Source organism: Falco rusticolus, chromosome 15 (genome assembly GCF_015220075.1).
Source record: "Falco rusticolus isolate bFalRus1 chromosome 15, bFalRus1.pri, whole genome shotgun sequence".
Classification (NCBI taxonomy): Eukaryota; Metazoa; Chordata; class Aves; order Falconiformes; family Falconidae; genus Falco; species Falco rusticolus.
Genome location: NC_051201.1, coordinates 8607302 through 8621861, shown reverse-complemented (window position 1 = coordinate 8621861; position 14560 = coordinate 8607302). Strand labels below are relative to the sequence as shown.

The following is a 14560-nucleotide window of genomic DNA, read 5'->3' as shown; positions in this document are numbered from 1 at the left end:
AAGGGCAGTCAACAGCTTTCTGCTAGTGCTGGGCACAGACCAGACCCAAGTGCATTATGTACTTCCCTGATGGTGAACACATGGCTTGAACATGAAATTCATTGCGCTGAGCAAGCTGTTGTTTTGACTACTGATGATTTGCCAGGTAGCTGACTGAGAGCAGGTGAGATGGGTTCCATCTGCAGAAGATACTCACCAATCTTTCTGCATACTCAGAATTTCAAAAGCACTTCCCAAACCTAGCTTGGAGCTTCTTCAGCCTTCGTCCACACATTAAGTTCTTGGCTGCATACGTAGTTTTGAAGTAAGTCTTTGTTAAGAAAATGTGATTAAAAATATGATGAACAAATACCTGTGGAATGGAAGAATTTAGTACCAGTGTAACGTGCTCATGTATTTGTTTTTTTACTGCAGAGTAGTACTTTTACATCTACAGCATATAGAGTCTCCTTGAATGAGTTTCATCCACGCAATCTCTCTTGCACTGATTGTAATTATGCATTTTTGTAATGTATTTATGTGGGAGACTATAAATATATGTTATATATTTGAATAGTGTGTTGGCAGTACTTTTAAGTATGCATCTGTTATTAGTGAAAATAATGTTAGTTTTGTGGAAGTACGCTGTGTATGCTTTTACCTATTAATACTGGCTTCTTTGGTTATCATCTGTATTATAACATAGAATTGCAAAGGAAGTAATAATAATTAGAAACTGCAGTGTTCAGAGGGTTCATTCTGGATGAAATTCATTTTTTAGGAACGGACCTGTGCGAGGGCTGCATGGGAGCCATTAGTAGGGTATGAATACAAGGCATCTGCATCACCATTAAAACTAGGAAAGGATCCAAAACCTCTCTTGTTGCCCTAAATCCAGGCATGGAATTGGGTGATGGGGTTGCATCTGCTACTTTAAAGAAGAGAGATGGTTGAATTTATAGCCCCACAGCCAGGGCAGTGGTGGAGGAAGAAGATTTCACTTCCTTTGAAGTCTGATTACCTGAATCTCATGCAGTGGAAGTGAGTTGAACATGATTAAGTTTTCCAGTAAACACGCTTTTCTGTTTGTTTTGGGCTGCTGTCTCATAGTGGGACATAGGGGCTAGCTATAGGTGTCTCCTTATTTAAATAGAATTTTTTTTACCTTTCTCAATATTTTTCTGAAAAATAAGAGGTCAGCTTTCAAGCACAGGCACAACAAATGAAGCTACAGGTGTGGAAACCAGTTTCAAATTTACAACATTTGTCAGGCTTTTTCAGCAGAAACCGATATTCATTTATCATATTCATTATGCCTCTCTATCATTCACCTAGACCCTATATAATTATGTGTTTAATGATCTTTAACCTTCACATGAACACAGCTTGCTGAAGCTTGACGATTGCTGTAAATTATCATTCACATCTGGTAGAAGAGAGAAAATATTACTTGGAAAAAATACTGTGCTTTCTGGTCTGGAGTTTCACTTCAGCTCCATGATTTAACTTTGTAAATAGATGATGATGATGTAATCCTAAATCCAAACAATGAATTGATTTTGGAAAAATGGATATTTCCGTGAGTTATTTATTATAATATTTTGATATTATATTGTAAGAACTTCAAAACCCAGAAAAGGTATTTTAATCTGTCAGTCTGAATGTTCATCTTTAAAAGTATACATATCATTTCTGTAAACACCATGTTTACAGCTTGATTTTTTATTAAAAACTAATAGTGGCAAAAATGATAGTAATTTTTTTTTAATCTTTGGGTAAAGGACTGATCTTCCACTAATCAGCCTCAGTTCCAAATTTAAGATTATAAAATGCTTCTAGCTCTTCCATTTTTTGTTTAATGTTTATCCCTTTATTTTATAGGGTTTCAAATACCAATATCTATTTGTTTCTTTTGATGCAAAGAACTTTAACTTATTAGAAGAAACAATTAATAGTAATCATAGACTTTATTTTGTTTTTACTGTTGGTATCTTACTAGCACTGTAAAGGTTTTATAGCTCCACATTAATTTATACCAGAACTGATTTATGAACGATAAATTGTGTTGAATAATATGGGTAAAATTTACACCAGAGATTATACTGACAGCTTCTCCTACTTATTATTAGCAAATAGCAAACTGGGAGATCTTTGAGCATTCTCAAGTATTTATATGGGATATCTACTTTATCCAGCCAGTGCTTTCTTAGAAATTCAGATTATAGTTTTCATTGTAAGGCTCTGTAGTTGGGTGAACTGAGATGTTCCCAATTGCTTTGCTGAGTTGTGTGTGTCCAGACAATGTTGTGATACATCACTGTAATTCAGTTATGGATATTCTGCTGAAATCTTCATATGCAATGTTAATAAAGTATAGATTTTATCCAGGGATCAAACAGGTGTTTAAACAATCTGTTTAAAACATAAACAGATTCTGGATTGATCTTGACAGGCTCTGGTACCCTAGAAATAATTTTTTGTGTTGCTGACACCTAGATTGATTATAGTTCTGCTTATAAGGACAATATCTTTAAGGCAAAAAATAAATAAAAATAAATGTATTAATGTGTCTTACTGAGCAGAGAAAACTGCAATACCAAACAACAGGGAAGTACTGTCAACTGATTTAGTATAGTTAATAAATGGCACTGATTGTTCTCAAGTAAAAGCTGATAGCAACTACAAAAAGAAAAACTCAGTTTTTGGAAAAAGGACTCAGCTGTCACTTGATGTCTGTATGTGCGCTCATGTGGGCTGGGTAGGAAGAGTCAACTGGATTGAGTCATTCAAATTCACAGACAGTTCAAGTGCTTTTAGAAATTTGTTAAAACAATGATGTGGTGTTAGCTGGTGTGGTAATAAAGTGTTGCCCTGCAAAACACCGAGGGTGAAGTCACACCTCCTGTAGTTGGTGGGAGTTCTGCTGTTATTGCAAAGCAGAGAATACACTGGCGGCCCAAGATTTTGTATGTATAATAAACCAGATCATCTGGAAAATCAAACCTGACTGCCATTGTCCGCTGTGCTCATTGCAACAATTTGAGATTCCTTTTTTCTAAGGTGCTGTTAATGAGTTTTCTAAGCCCTTATTCCTGAACAGCTAATTTGCAGATATAACTGTATGTGAGTCATTATCTACTGAAAAACCTGCAGAGCCTGCTTGTGGTATGACATAAAAATCCACTTGTGTCTTGGCTGTAACTGGTGTTACAAGGCTTTTTTTCCACACCTGTATTAATATCCCAATACAGGTTCTTATATCAAATGACAATGCTGGCCCTAGCAACCCCTGATATCCATTGAAGAGTACAATGCATAACCAGCAACAATTTCTGTTGAACTGCCTGCTAAAAAATAAGCAAACAGGAGCAAGTCTAGTGGTAGTTGTAAGTCATGTTGCAGCTGTCCTAAACAGGTTGTACATATTTCCTTCAGACTTCTTGTGAGACAGAGGTAAATAATAATAAATGCAAGTTAGGTTTTTAATGACATGTTATTCACTTCTTATTGTTCATATTGTGTTGGACTTTATAGTAAATAGAATTTAAAGCACTATTACTGTATATTTAAATTATTATCCTGTATTTTTGAGTGTGTCAACCCTAATACATATGGTCCACCAATTGGTACACTCACCCTCACAAATTAAGAATTTGTGATGATAATCCAATATTTAATACTTGATTTTTTTGTGGGCTCAGAATCAATGAATGCCCTTTGTTTGTCTCCAGTGCTCTTCAGTTTAGGCTTTTAATTAACAAATAAAAAATCAAAGTAAAGAAGAATTCTATTTTTCCCATACTGTTTCAGATTATAATAATCTTGTGTTGTTTTTTGAAAAGCCAAATAGAATCTAATTTTTTTTTTCTAATGCAGCATTGAGGAGAATGGGAAGATGTGCGTGAGGGTGGTTTTAATATTTCTGGAAACTTGCTTTAACAAAGGTTGTTTGTTGGGTTTTTTTAGGGGAAATACTTTTAGAATAAATACCTTAGAATCCTTTAAGTTCTGCTAACAGCTGAGTTATGATATGGCTCTAAATTTCTGTGAATGCTGTCCATTACAACATTTGCATAGATGCCAGTGTTCAGCCTTTTTCAGTCACCTGAAAATAAGCTGAAAGCAATAACTAAAAAGAAAAAAATGGATTAAAATATCTATTACTGTTAATCCTTCATTCACCCTTTGATCTAATAGGTTAAGGACATTTTGTGCTTGTTCATTTTGGCTGATAATAGTTCTGAAGACATTTACATTTTAGAACAGGGATTCAATATATATATATATAACAGCTGCTTTTTAAATAGAAAGTCTAATTATGCCTATGATTACATTCACTTTTGATTAGTATGTATACAAATCCCTACTATCCTTGTGTATTCAAGCTGAGATGTGGATCACTGGTGCTAAGCTTAAAGTACAAAAGAATAGCTTGACAAAATGTATGGTTAGACCAATGCAAAAAAAAAAAAAAAAAAATCTGGGTGTAAATTTTGTCTCTAAAGTGCTTTTTTTTCCCTGTTTAGTTGCACACAGACCTGGATCCTGGCAGCAGCAAAATCAAGTATATTCTGTCAGGAGATGGAGCTGGAACAATCTTTGTGATCAATGACAAGACTGGAGACATTCATGCAATGAAAAGGCTTGACCGTGAGGAAAAAGCTGAATACACGCTAACAGCCCAAGCGGTCGACAGGGACACAAACCAACCTCTGGAGCCTCCTTCAGAATTCATTATTAAGGTTCAAGACATCAATGACAATGCCCCAGAGTTTGTTGATGGTCCGTATCACGCTACGGTTCCAGAAATGTCTGTTGTAGGTACGTATGTGTAAACATCAACAAACTTTGATTACTCACAGTTTAAACTGTGCCAGTATGCTGTTGAGTTGTTGATGAATAATAAGATATTTATTATGTTGTTAGCATTAATTTGCATATTTACAAATCTCTCCTTGGCCAAAGCTTTCATCTGCAGCACAATAGTGGAGTCCCTTAGTAGTAAGAAAATGACTAACAGATGTATTAATGTGTCTGTCTTTGTCCAACAACACTTTAACGGGTTGAATTTATATTCCCCTTATGATGCTGTACTTAGAGTATTGTTACTGAGAAGGATTTATCAAGATTTGTTCCAACATGACACTCTAATCCTATTGATATTTTGTTGATGTTTAATTATCTGTTTGTGTATTTTCATACACAGATGTAGCACTTGCAGTATGTTGATACATACTTATTTGTTTTCCTCTAAGTGCAACTCTAATCAGCCGAAAACATTGAAATGAATGATGCTCTGTCTGGGAATTGATGGTTAGACTCTAGAGTGGACTTAACCAATTAGCCATAGGATTTGTGTGGAAGATGGAAGGGGAAAACAGAGAAACCTCTGGAAAGAGATGGTGAAGAGGGAAATTAACTGTGTGAAAACAAAGAAAACGAAAGGAGTAGGAAATAATCTTCTTAATATGTTTTACTTATATTTATTATTTTTGCCAGATTAATGTGAATCTATTTTCTCATGGATTAATAGATTAGATTTTAATCTTTTTTCATAGTTTCTCCTGTGTTCTGTGTTTGCAAGTGTATACATCTCTACTTACAGGGGTACGTAATTATGTACTCAGGTCCTCAGTCCCTACTGACACAAACATATCGAGTGCAGAAGACCCGTAGCTGTCACTAAAGCAAAAGGGAAGTAAACCCATTAAACCAAAAGAGTCAATTTCAGAGTTCAGTATAAGCAAAGACATCAAAATCTGGCCATGAAATTCAGAGTAAATTCTAATGTGGGTTTTTTTTTTACTATTAGGTTGAGCATAACATGCTTTTCAGCAATTTGTCTACATCTGTCACAGCAAGATAATTGAAAGAATGCCAAGGCGCTTTGTAAAATAAAGCAGCACCCTATCAAAAAGTTTCAAAACCACCATTCTGTCTTATATAGTTAAAAAGAAGAGGAATGTAAGGAGCCAGAACCATCCTCTCACTCACATTCAGTACAATTAGTTGTACCAGGCCATTTTCAAATGTAAGCATGGTGTGCTGACTAGAAGGTGATACCCGAGCCTTCATTTTTTTAATCAACAATTCTCCAACAGATTTTCATATCTTGGTTGTATTGAATTGCTTGTGCCAAAACTGATATGTGAATTTTCAAGCCTGCACATCAGTTTTTACTAAAACATAGGTTTAATTTGTAAGTTACTTTCAGTTACACAGCAGCATAAACATGATACGAACCTGCTTTCGGAATATATTTTTGCCAGGCTCTAGGCAATACAATGGCTAAATTAAATAAAGCAAAGGGAAAAAAATAAAATAAAGGAGGAAATAGGAGAAGGATGAAAGGAAATTGAAAGCAGTTAATCCTTATATGAACGGGACTTGTTTGGTATTCTAGGAAAAAAGAAAATGAATATATATTGAGACAAGGCTGCTTTAAAAGTAATTTGTATCGGTGCATATGAGCAATATTTATAAACCTTAGTAAAGATATGGCTTCTATCCAAGGAGTATTCACAGTGCAGAAGATGAGGGGAAAAAAAAAAACAATCCAAAACATTGACAGGAAACTAGTCAGAAGATCAGATGAATAAAAATCGAGTGAATTGGTTAACATGAGGTTTAAAAGATGGTGAGAGTGCAATGAAAGCAAGAGAGGGGAAATGAAACATGAATAATTTCATTAATGAAAGATAGAGGAAGTGAAACAATTGGGAAAAGTGTTAGGGTGAAGCAGGGAGGGGGGAGGAAATGTAAAGATGGTCATGAGAGATGCATTAGAAGATAAAACTTCATCTGGGGAAACTTCACAGTAGGAGATTGTAGAAGAAATGACCAGTACCTGGACATAGATGTCAGGTTTTGGAACAGTGAAAAGCTCTGGCTTTTTGAGGATATCATTTCACTATTTTCCCTAGCATGGTGGGGGAAAGAGAAGTAATTCTTCACTGAACTGCCTCGAAATCATGTAGTTCCACATTTTTACATATCCTTAGGCTGCATGGAAGAGTTTAGTCCAAAATGAGTTTATTCTAACACCACAAATACAGATAGAAAATTGTCATAGATTATCCAAGAGGTCTACCATTTATTACCTTTATTAGTGAAATTATGCCAGTTTTGCACATTTATCCCTTATGATGCCTGAACTTTGCATATTTTTCTATGTGACATTCCTAGGGGTGCACATTTTCAGGCTATTTCTGTGAGGAAGCACAAATATACACGCTTGCACTTTTGTTGAAAAACAAAACCTAATTCTAAACTGTCACCTCAGAACTCAGAGTATGTTTGCCATTGCATTACACGGGTCACAACTGACTGTAAAATCTGTGCAGCATATGCAGTCAAGTCTGCATTGCAATCTCTGCTGGAACCAATTTTCAAGGCTAGAAAGATGAAGATCAGACTGTTACCCCTTCGCTAATGTTGCTGTTACTGTTTCCTTCTGCCTTCCTCTTTTAACCTGCAGGTAGCAATATCAAGTTGTACTAAATCTCCATAAACTATTTTAAGTTTCTTTAAGTTTTGTTAGTCCTCTTAAAATTACTTTACTTCTCTATAATGTTTATAAGAAAACTGTCTCCTTTCAGAGTTCAGGGATATTTTTTATTTTTTGCCACACTAAGAGTATTTTACTTCCATTATTCACTTACTTAATTCTCCTTAAAGAGATCTCCACCCACTGCTAATTTCAGCCTTGACATTTCTACAACACAGCCATTACTAGTCAGTGTTCTTATGCAGGATAAAAGGTTCCACTAAATCTCTTCTTTCCTGAAAATCCTTATACAAATTCTGACTGCTCTGAAACAGAAGAGGAAGTCATATGTATATATATATACATGTGTGTGTGTGTGTACACACACACACACAGAGTGTACTTATGTAATGGGGATGCTGGACAAGGTATTTTATTTTTGGACCTCTGTGGAAAGCAATGCATAAAATACAGATGAATGCATTAACCTGTCATTATTCTCTAATGTAATGTTGAGGTTTTAACCCAGTGTGATTTTCCTAATAGCTGTATTAGACACTGGTGTTACATTCCTTGCTGGAAGAGATGCGTTATATGAACGTCAGTGGTATTTTTGCATGACTGTCTAGGACATGAAAGACACATTATGGGGATGTGAAAACTGTGGTGTATGTACAAACCTTGTGTGTGTGATATGTATGAATGTGTGTGTATGCCAGTATATGAAATTATCACAAGTGCATGACCACAATCCGGCCTGTTAGATTTTTTTGTTACGTATCAGTGATATCTGGAAAGTCCTGCTTCGCTATTAAAACAAAAGAAAAGGATTTGCATGGCTTTCCTCCCACTACCTGGTGCAAAGACAATTAGTATTACACTGTGTTATCTCCGGTAGGAATGATGCTCACTTTTCAGCTGTCTTTACAGAACGCACACCCACACACATACTGAGTGGTGTTGTATCGACACTGTGTGCAGAGTTATTTTAAAATAAATTATTTCTCTCTTTGACGAGAGGAGCACATTCCAGAAAAAGTTTTGAGAACTAAATTGAATTTTCCCTTATTTCATCCTTGTATTCCTTTCTTTTTTTTACACATTTCCTATATAATGTACTGTAGTAAACCCTGTTCCCCAACTCCAAAATGATGAATTTAGTTGTAAAAGCTAATAATGTATATGGAGAATATGCTCTTTGCTGAAACTTAGTGCTTTAATTGTTTAATTCTGATATTAATTTGCTTGAGGGATTAAAGATCAAAAAATGAAATCTGTACAATAATTTTATTGTGACAGTATTGCATGTCACAAATAGGAAATAATTTCATTTGTCTGTACATCTTGCTTAATCACTTTTAGATGTACAGGGATGCACTGGTAATGAAACCCAGTTGAAACCTTTTAAAAAGAGATTCACCTAAGCTTCTGGGTGGAAGAACCCCATGACTTCCCCCCTGCCCCCATTTGTCTGAGATGTGTATATATGCCTGCAATGAAGGTAGCTTATTATGTAAATGAATGAGTTATCTTAGAAGATCCATAAGGGTAATTGTAGCTGGATCTGTAGCTTATTTAAAGAAAAGAAAAAAACAGAGAGAAAAAAAAAGAAAAAAGTTTTTGTTTTTTTTTTTTTAAAAAAAGAGAGACACTACACCCAAGTATGTTCTATTTCTGTGTTGCCTTCTTAGCTGTGCACAGATGTATGACTTCCCTGAAAGCGTGCTGCAGAGGTGATGATGGAAACAAAAGCGGATACTTTTTCCCAACAGTATAGCAGGATCTTTTTTTCAGGGGTGGGATGAGGAGTGAAATTTCTTGATTTTCTTCTTAGTGAAGGCAAGAGTGTTTAGACAGCTAGTGTCATGTTGAAAGACAGAAGATGACAGAAGTAGAGTGACAAACGTGTTGGTGAAATAAAAAAGGACACAGATGGAAAAAGAACAAAAGCCATAAGGGAAGAGAATTATTTCATAGTTTGCCTGAATTAAGGTAAACAGACAAACTTTAATAACCTCCAAATATTAAGTCCCCTCACAGTCATAAAAAAAAACCATCTTGAAATACATGCAGTGGAATCCAGTCTGCCATTACTCTAGAAATGCTTTTGCCTTTAACACTAGAAAAAATTAACAGTGTGAGAAAGATTAGAATATTTTTGTCCCTAAATGTTTCCATGAAAACTATTTAGTGGGGGGAAAGGTCTTTATTGGAAAAGGCTTAGGGTTTCATGCAAGTCAGAATATCAATTTCCAATTTTGGCACAAGCACATCTACTTAGCAATGTTTTCCTTTGGATCGAAGTTTACCCTTGGTTACACTACTGTAAATAAGAAATAATTCAATCTTTTTTTTTTATTTTTTCTTCAAAAGCAAACTGGAATTATTTAGTGTATCTATTTATAGTAGAAGCGCACTGTATAAGGTCTAGCTTTTCTTTCCAGTTCTCCTAAAGATATTACTCCTCTTCCAGTTACAAATTGTTTGGAAAAGAACAAAATCTGTTGAATACGAAATCGACATGCAACACCTGATATGAATAGTGATAAAATAACTAGATAAATTAGAAAGATGCAAGAAAAACCCCACCTGAAATGTTATCAAGATCAACCACACTGTCTTACTGGTTTGTTGGGGTTTTTTTTCCCCTCTGTATTCATTGATTTTTTAAGGCACTGAGCATGACTGTTAAATCAATGATAGTTTGTCACAAAATTGTAGAGTAAAAGGACTATATTACTGGGGTCAGCTACAAATTAGCCCAAAGGGTAAATGCAAAGGGAGTGCAAAAGCTAAGGAAAAAAACCAGCAGATGTTTTAAAATATGGCAACAGCTGTTAGAAAATGTATATCTTCATGTTTTCTTGTTCCTTTACTTAGTCATCTTGTGCATAATCAAATTCACTAGCTGTGGTACTGAAGAACATTTTACATGAAAGATATATTTAGTGAGCGTACATGTCTTTAAAATCTTCTGTACATTCTGTGTGGCTGAGACAGGGTTCCAAAAGCAGAGTCATAAGTAACCTTCAGTAATTGGTTAGGATATTGATTAGGAAAACCAAGACAGTATTCTCCCTAATTTTACTTGTTATTGAGCCTTGAATAAACATTTCTGAGTATGTTGGTGGGTTTTTTTGTTGGGGTTTTTTGTTTGTTTTTTGGGATTTTTTTGTACTTTCCATTTCTCACGAGGTCTGTTTGAAAATGTCATTATCTTTTTACATTGTTCGTAAATGACCATGATGAGTTCAAGGACCACAGATGAAGTTACAATATTGCTTTTTAGGGGTTTATAGTCTGACCCTTTAGTTGCACTGACCTATATTGTCCTGAATGTATTAAATTAGTTCATTGACTTTACACAAAATTGCTAAAATCACTGGGATTGCTCAAAATACTTCGTACTAGTGGCAACAAGTATGTGAACATTCAAGTTCTGAAGATACTACCTGGTTCTTAGAAATAAGCTCTAAACTACCTGTGCAAAGTGTGGAGCTGTTAATGTGCAGTGGTTTCTTAGACAAAAACTGCCTTTTTTCCCTCTCCATTAACTGGCAGCAATTTGTTACAATTTTTCCATTTTTTGCACACATTCATTCCCTTTGCACAAAGGAATGTTTTGCAAATGACACATAGTGAAGTGACATCAGGAAAAAGCTAATTTGGACCAGAGTTGAAGTCCTAGCTCCTTTACATCTTCCTGTGATGTTCCTGTTTCACAGGATGAGGACGAACAGACAGACATAGACACATGTTGACCATATGAGGGCAGAGCAAAGAAAATTTTGGCATTTAGGTGCTTGCTTCTCTAGTCCTAAGCAATCTACAAGAATCTGTCCTACTGTTATTTTTCCAGGTGATTCCTTTCTCATAGTCACAGCTATATATTGTTCTTGTTGCAGATATTCTGCTTCTGAAGTTCTTTGTGGTTCTTTTCATTTATACACTTCACACAGTCATATTTCTGTTCGGTGAATATATGCAAATAAGTCTTTGACTCAGGTTTCTGCTACATGCTCTTTTGGTTGCCACTTTAAATCTACTCTTAACAAGCATTTCTCACAGTTTTTCCAAATTTCACATTTTATAGAAAAGAATGTTCAAAACTGTGGTAGTTTTGTTTTGTTGGCTTTGAAAGCATGCATTTTGTTTCTCCAAACAACTATGCTTGTGACATAAGCCCATTTGCTGGCCAGTGGATGATTTCCTAAGTGGCAAACAGATGAGAGAGAGCCGACTAGTACAGATTTCTGCCAGACTTAGGCTCTGTGAAATACCACAGAATTGGACTGGAATGTATTCTCTCTTTTTTTTTTAGTTATAGGAAACATAGACAAATTCTAACCATGAGTTAGAAAGTTCTAGGTCAAAAAATTAAATTGTGTGGTATTTTTTTTCATAGCAACTTTGATTACTATAACTTACATCACTCTGCTAACACAAAAGATTTAGCTTTAGAATGCTGGAGACCAATAGTCCTCAAACTCTGTTAATTGAGATAGCCTGTGTTAGGCGTCTCTTTGACAGACACACTTGACATTTGGGAAAATGAGATTCAGACGCAATTCAGAACCCATTATTTTATTTTATTTTTTTCCTGGCATTGGTCATTCCCCACCCTGCCCTGAGTTGGTTCCCCTGTCTTTGTATGCTGCTGAATCTGCAGCACTTGAGGTTTCTTTGTGAATACAGAGCAGCAATTGCCTGTGGAGCTGATGTCAATACAGCTTTCTCATGAATCAGCCAGGAGAGGACTGCTGGCCAGCTGATTCAACTGTACCCGCTCCCTGGGGCCCTCATGGTCTGTGCTGCCATATGCTTGCTCCGCAGTGGCCTAAGGGGGCAATATTTCAAAGTCTGCTTTTGTAACCTGGATTACAGTTACTGGCACTGTAGGCTTCGCTCTACCAAATAAAGCAAGCAGGGCATCAAAGCTGCAAGATTATACCAGCCGTTTTCTGTTTTCATGATAGAAAGGTATAAATGAAAGGATTTCTGCAGTAAACAGCCAGGGCTATTTTATTATTTATTTATACTTGTATACAGTACACCTGAGCATAACCTGAAACTTCCATCGGAATCAACAAGCCTTACCGTACTACCCCCCCGCCTCCCCCTTGGTAACGTAGTGTACAGTGATCATCCAATTTCACTGTCTTTGCCTGGGGACCTCGCAGAATGAATGCTGATGAAATAGTCAATTGATTAGAGACAAGCAGTCTTTCAAAAAGTCCTGAACAAAAGAATAGTTATTTCCCACATCTCTTGCAAATATCAATTAATATTCTATAGTGTGGGTGATACCTAAAGGGAGAATAATAATAAAACAATTAAAAAAATGAAAAGAAAACATTATTCTTTAAGCCAAACATAAAATATATTTTACCCTTCTACTGTTGCCTGTGATGTTACATACTTTATTCTAATCCTAACAAACAGCCACCCAGGGGAATTTATAAAGGAGTATCTGCGGGCTCTCTAATGGCAGCATCTTATAAGTTGTACCAAGAAAGGCTGCTAACCTTAAAACTGAAAAGGCAGTGTCCTTTCTTATTAAAGTCACACAGGCTAAATCCAAGCAGTAGGTGAAATCAGCAAGGATAATTGCCAAAGAGTTATCTATATCACTAGATTGAATATACATTTCTGATGTTAAACATTTTTATTTCCAAAAGTTCATGTTATAAAGGCAGCATCAGAGTTCTAAAATGATTAATCTGTGCACAAATTTTGTAAAATACACAGTTTATTAGACTTCACAACCATGCTTCCTACAGTCCTCATTATACAGCTGTAAAATGCTGAAGGCTGCCAGCTTGCTCCGTTGTCTGTGGGCTGTACAGAAGGCTTTCTTCTCCTATGCATAGCAAGCACCTTTCATACTTCTGCAGTTACACATTTGCATATAATATATTTTTCCCTTTTCCCTCACATGATGAAAAGTCCTTAAAATGACACATGAGCAATCTAAAAGCATCATTGTGTTATATGTGGTAGGATATTCAGTTGCTCAGAGATTTTGACTCATACACATACTGCATGCTAACATTTTTTCAAGGTTTCATTAACTTTCTAAACTACTCTAAAAATTGCATTAAGTAATATGTAACATTTGGAAGAAATAACTCGGATTTTTGTTCTGCTTATGGAGCTAAACCTGACTCAGTATATCAGAGGTACATGAAAAAAGTATTTTCCTGCTGGAAACAGGAAAGAGTTTCTTGCGTTTTTTTTGGCACAGTACTTCATAATTTATTGTAGTGGTTATTTCCTACTGTTGACCAAGCTGCTCCTGTTGGGTTCTTTCAGATCCCTTTATTAAGCCAGATTTTTCAGGTGTTAAAACTTTTGGGTTAGACTATCAATTGTATGGGGCACCATCTGCCATTTGCTGTAGGTCTGTAGAGTACTGGGTTCTCAAATCCTGTGTGTTTCAGTGACATCAACAGCGCAACTATATATATAAAACCAACTAGCAAAACAAACCAGTAATGCTTTGTTACTCTGCTTTTTAAGATCAGCTTTAAAAAACTGAATATGAAATGATTTGCAGTTTATTGCAGAAATTATATGTATTTGTCTAAATGAGTGTGTAAGTGCACATAGGTCTTTATATATATATATATTTGGAAAATAATGTAAACAGAAACAAAAGTCTTGCAATACTTGTGCTTTTCCTATAAGTTGATGTGCCAGCTTACATGCCTGAAGTTCCTGGAGGGTTAGTATTATAGATTGGTATGGCCTAATTTGAGTACATACGCATAAGACAGTAGTCATATGTTAAAACTTAGACATTTGCATTAGCTGGCTAATTTAATTTGGATTCCTCGCTGGTCGACCAAGAAAGCAGGTTCCCATGAAAGGACAATTCTGTTTTCCTCCCTTATACAGAGCAGAAAGCTAGTGCAGCTACGTATCTAATTTAGCCAGTTGAGACCAAAACTGAGTGGTATGAATAACCCTCTTTTCCTTCTTCCTTACCTTAATCATCATAAACAAGATCATGACAGCATCACAGTATTTCACTACTTAGAGTCAAACAAATTACAGCTGGGAAAGACAAATTACCCTATTAGTTAATCTTCCTGT

The 14560-nt window shown here is 35.6% G+C and overlaps 1 protein-coding gene across 4 annotated transcripts in view; it reads left to right on the top strand.

Annotated features, from left to right (window-relative positions):
• Nucleotides 1-14560, top strand: part of CDH8 (cadherin 8) — a 214158-nt gene that overhangs the window by 111708 nt on the left and 87890 nt on the right. For all 4 annotated transcript variants that reach the window (XM_037409396.1, XM_037409398.1, XM_037409397.1 and 1 more), the window contains one exon: nucleotides 4506-4800. In XM_037409396.1, the coding sequence (XP_037265293.1) occupies nucleotides 4506-4800 (295 nt within the window). The remainder of the gene's footprint in view (nucleotides 1-4505; nucleotides 4801-14560) is intronic.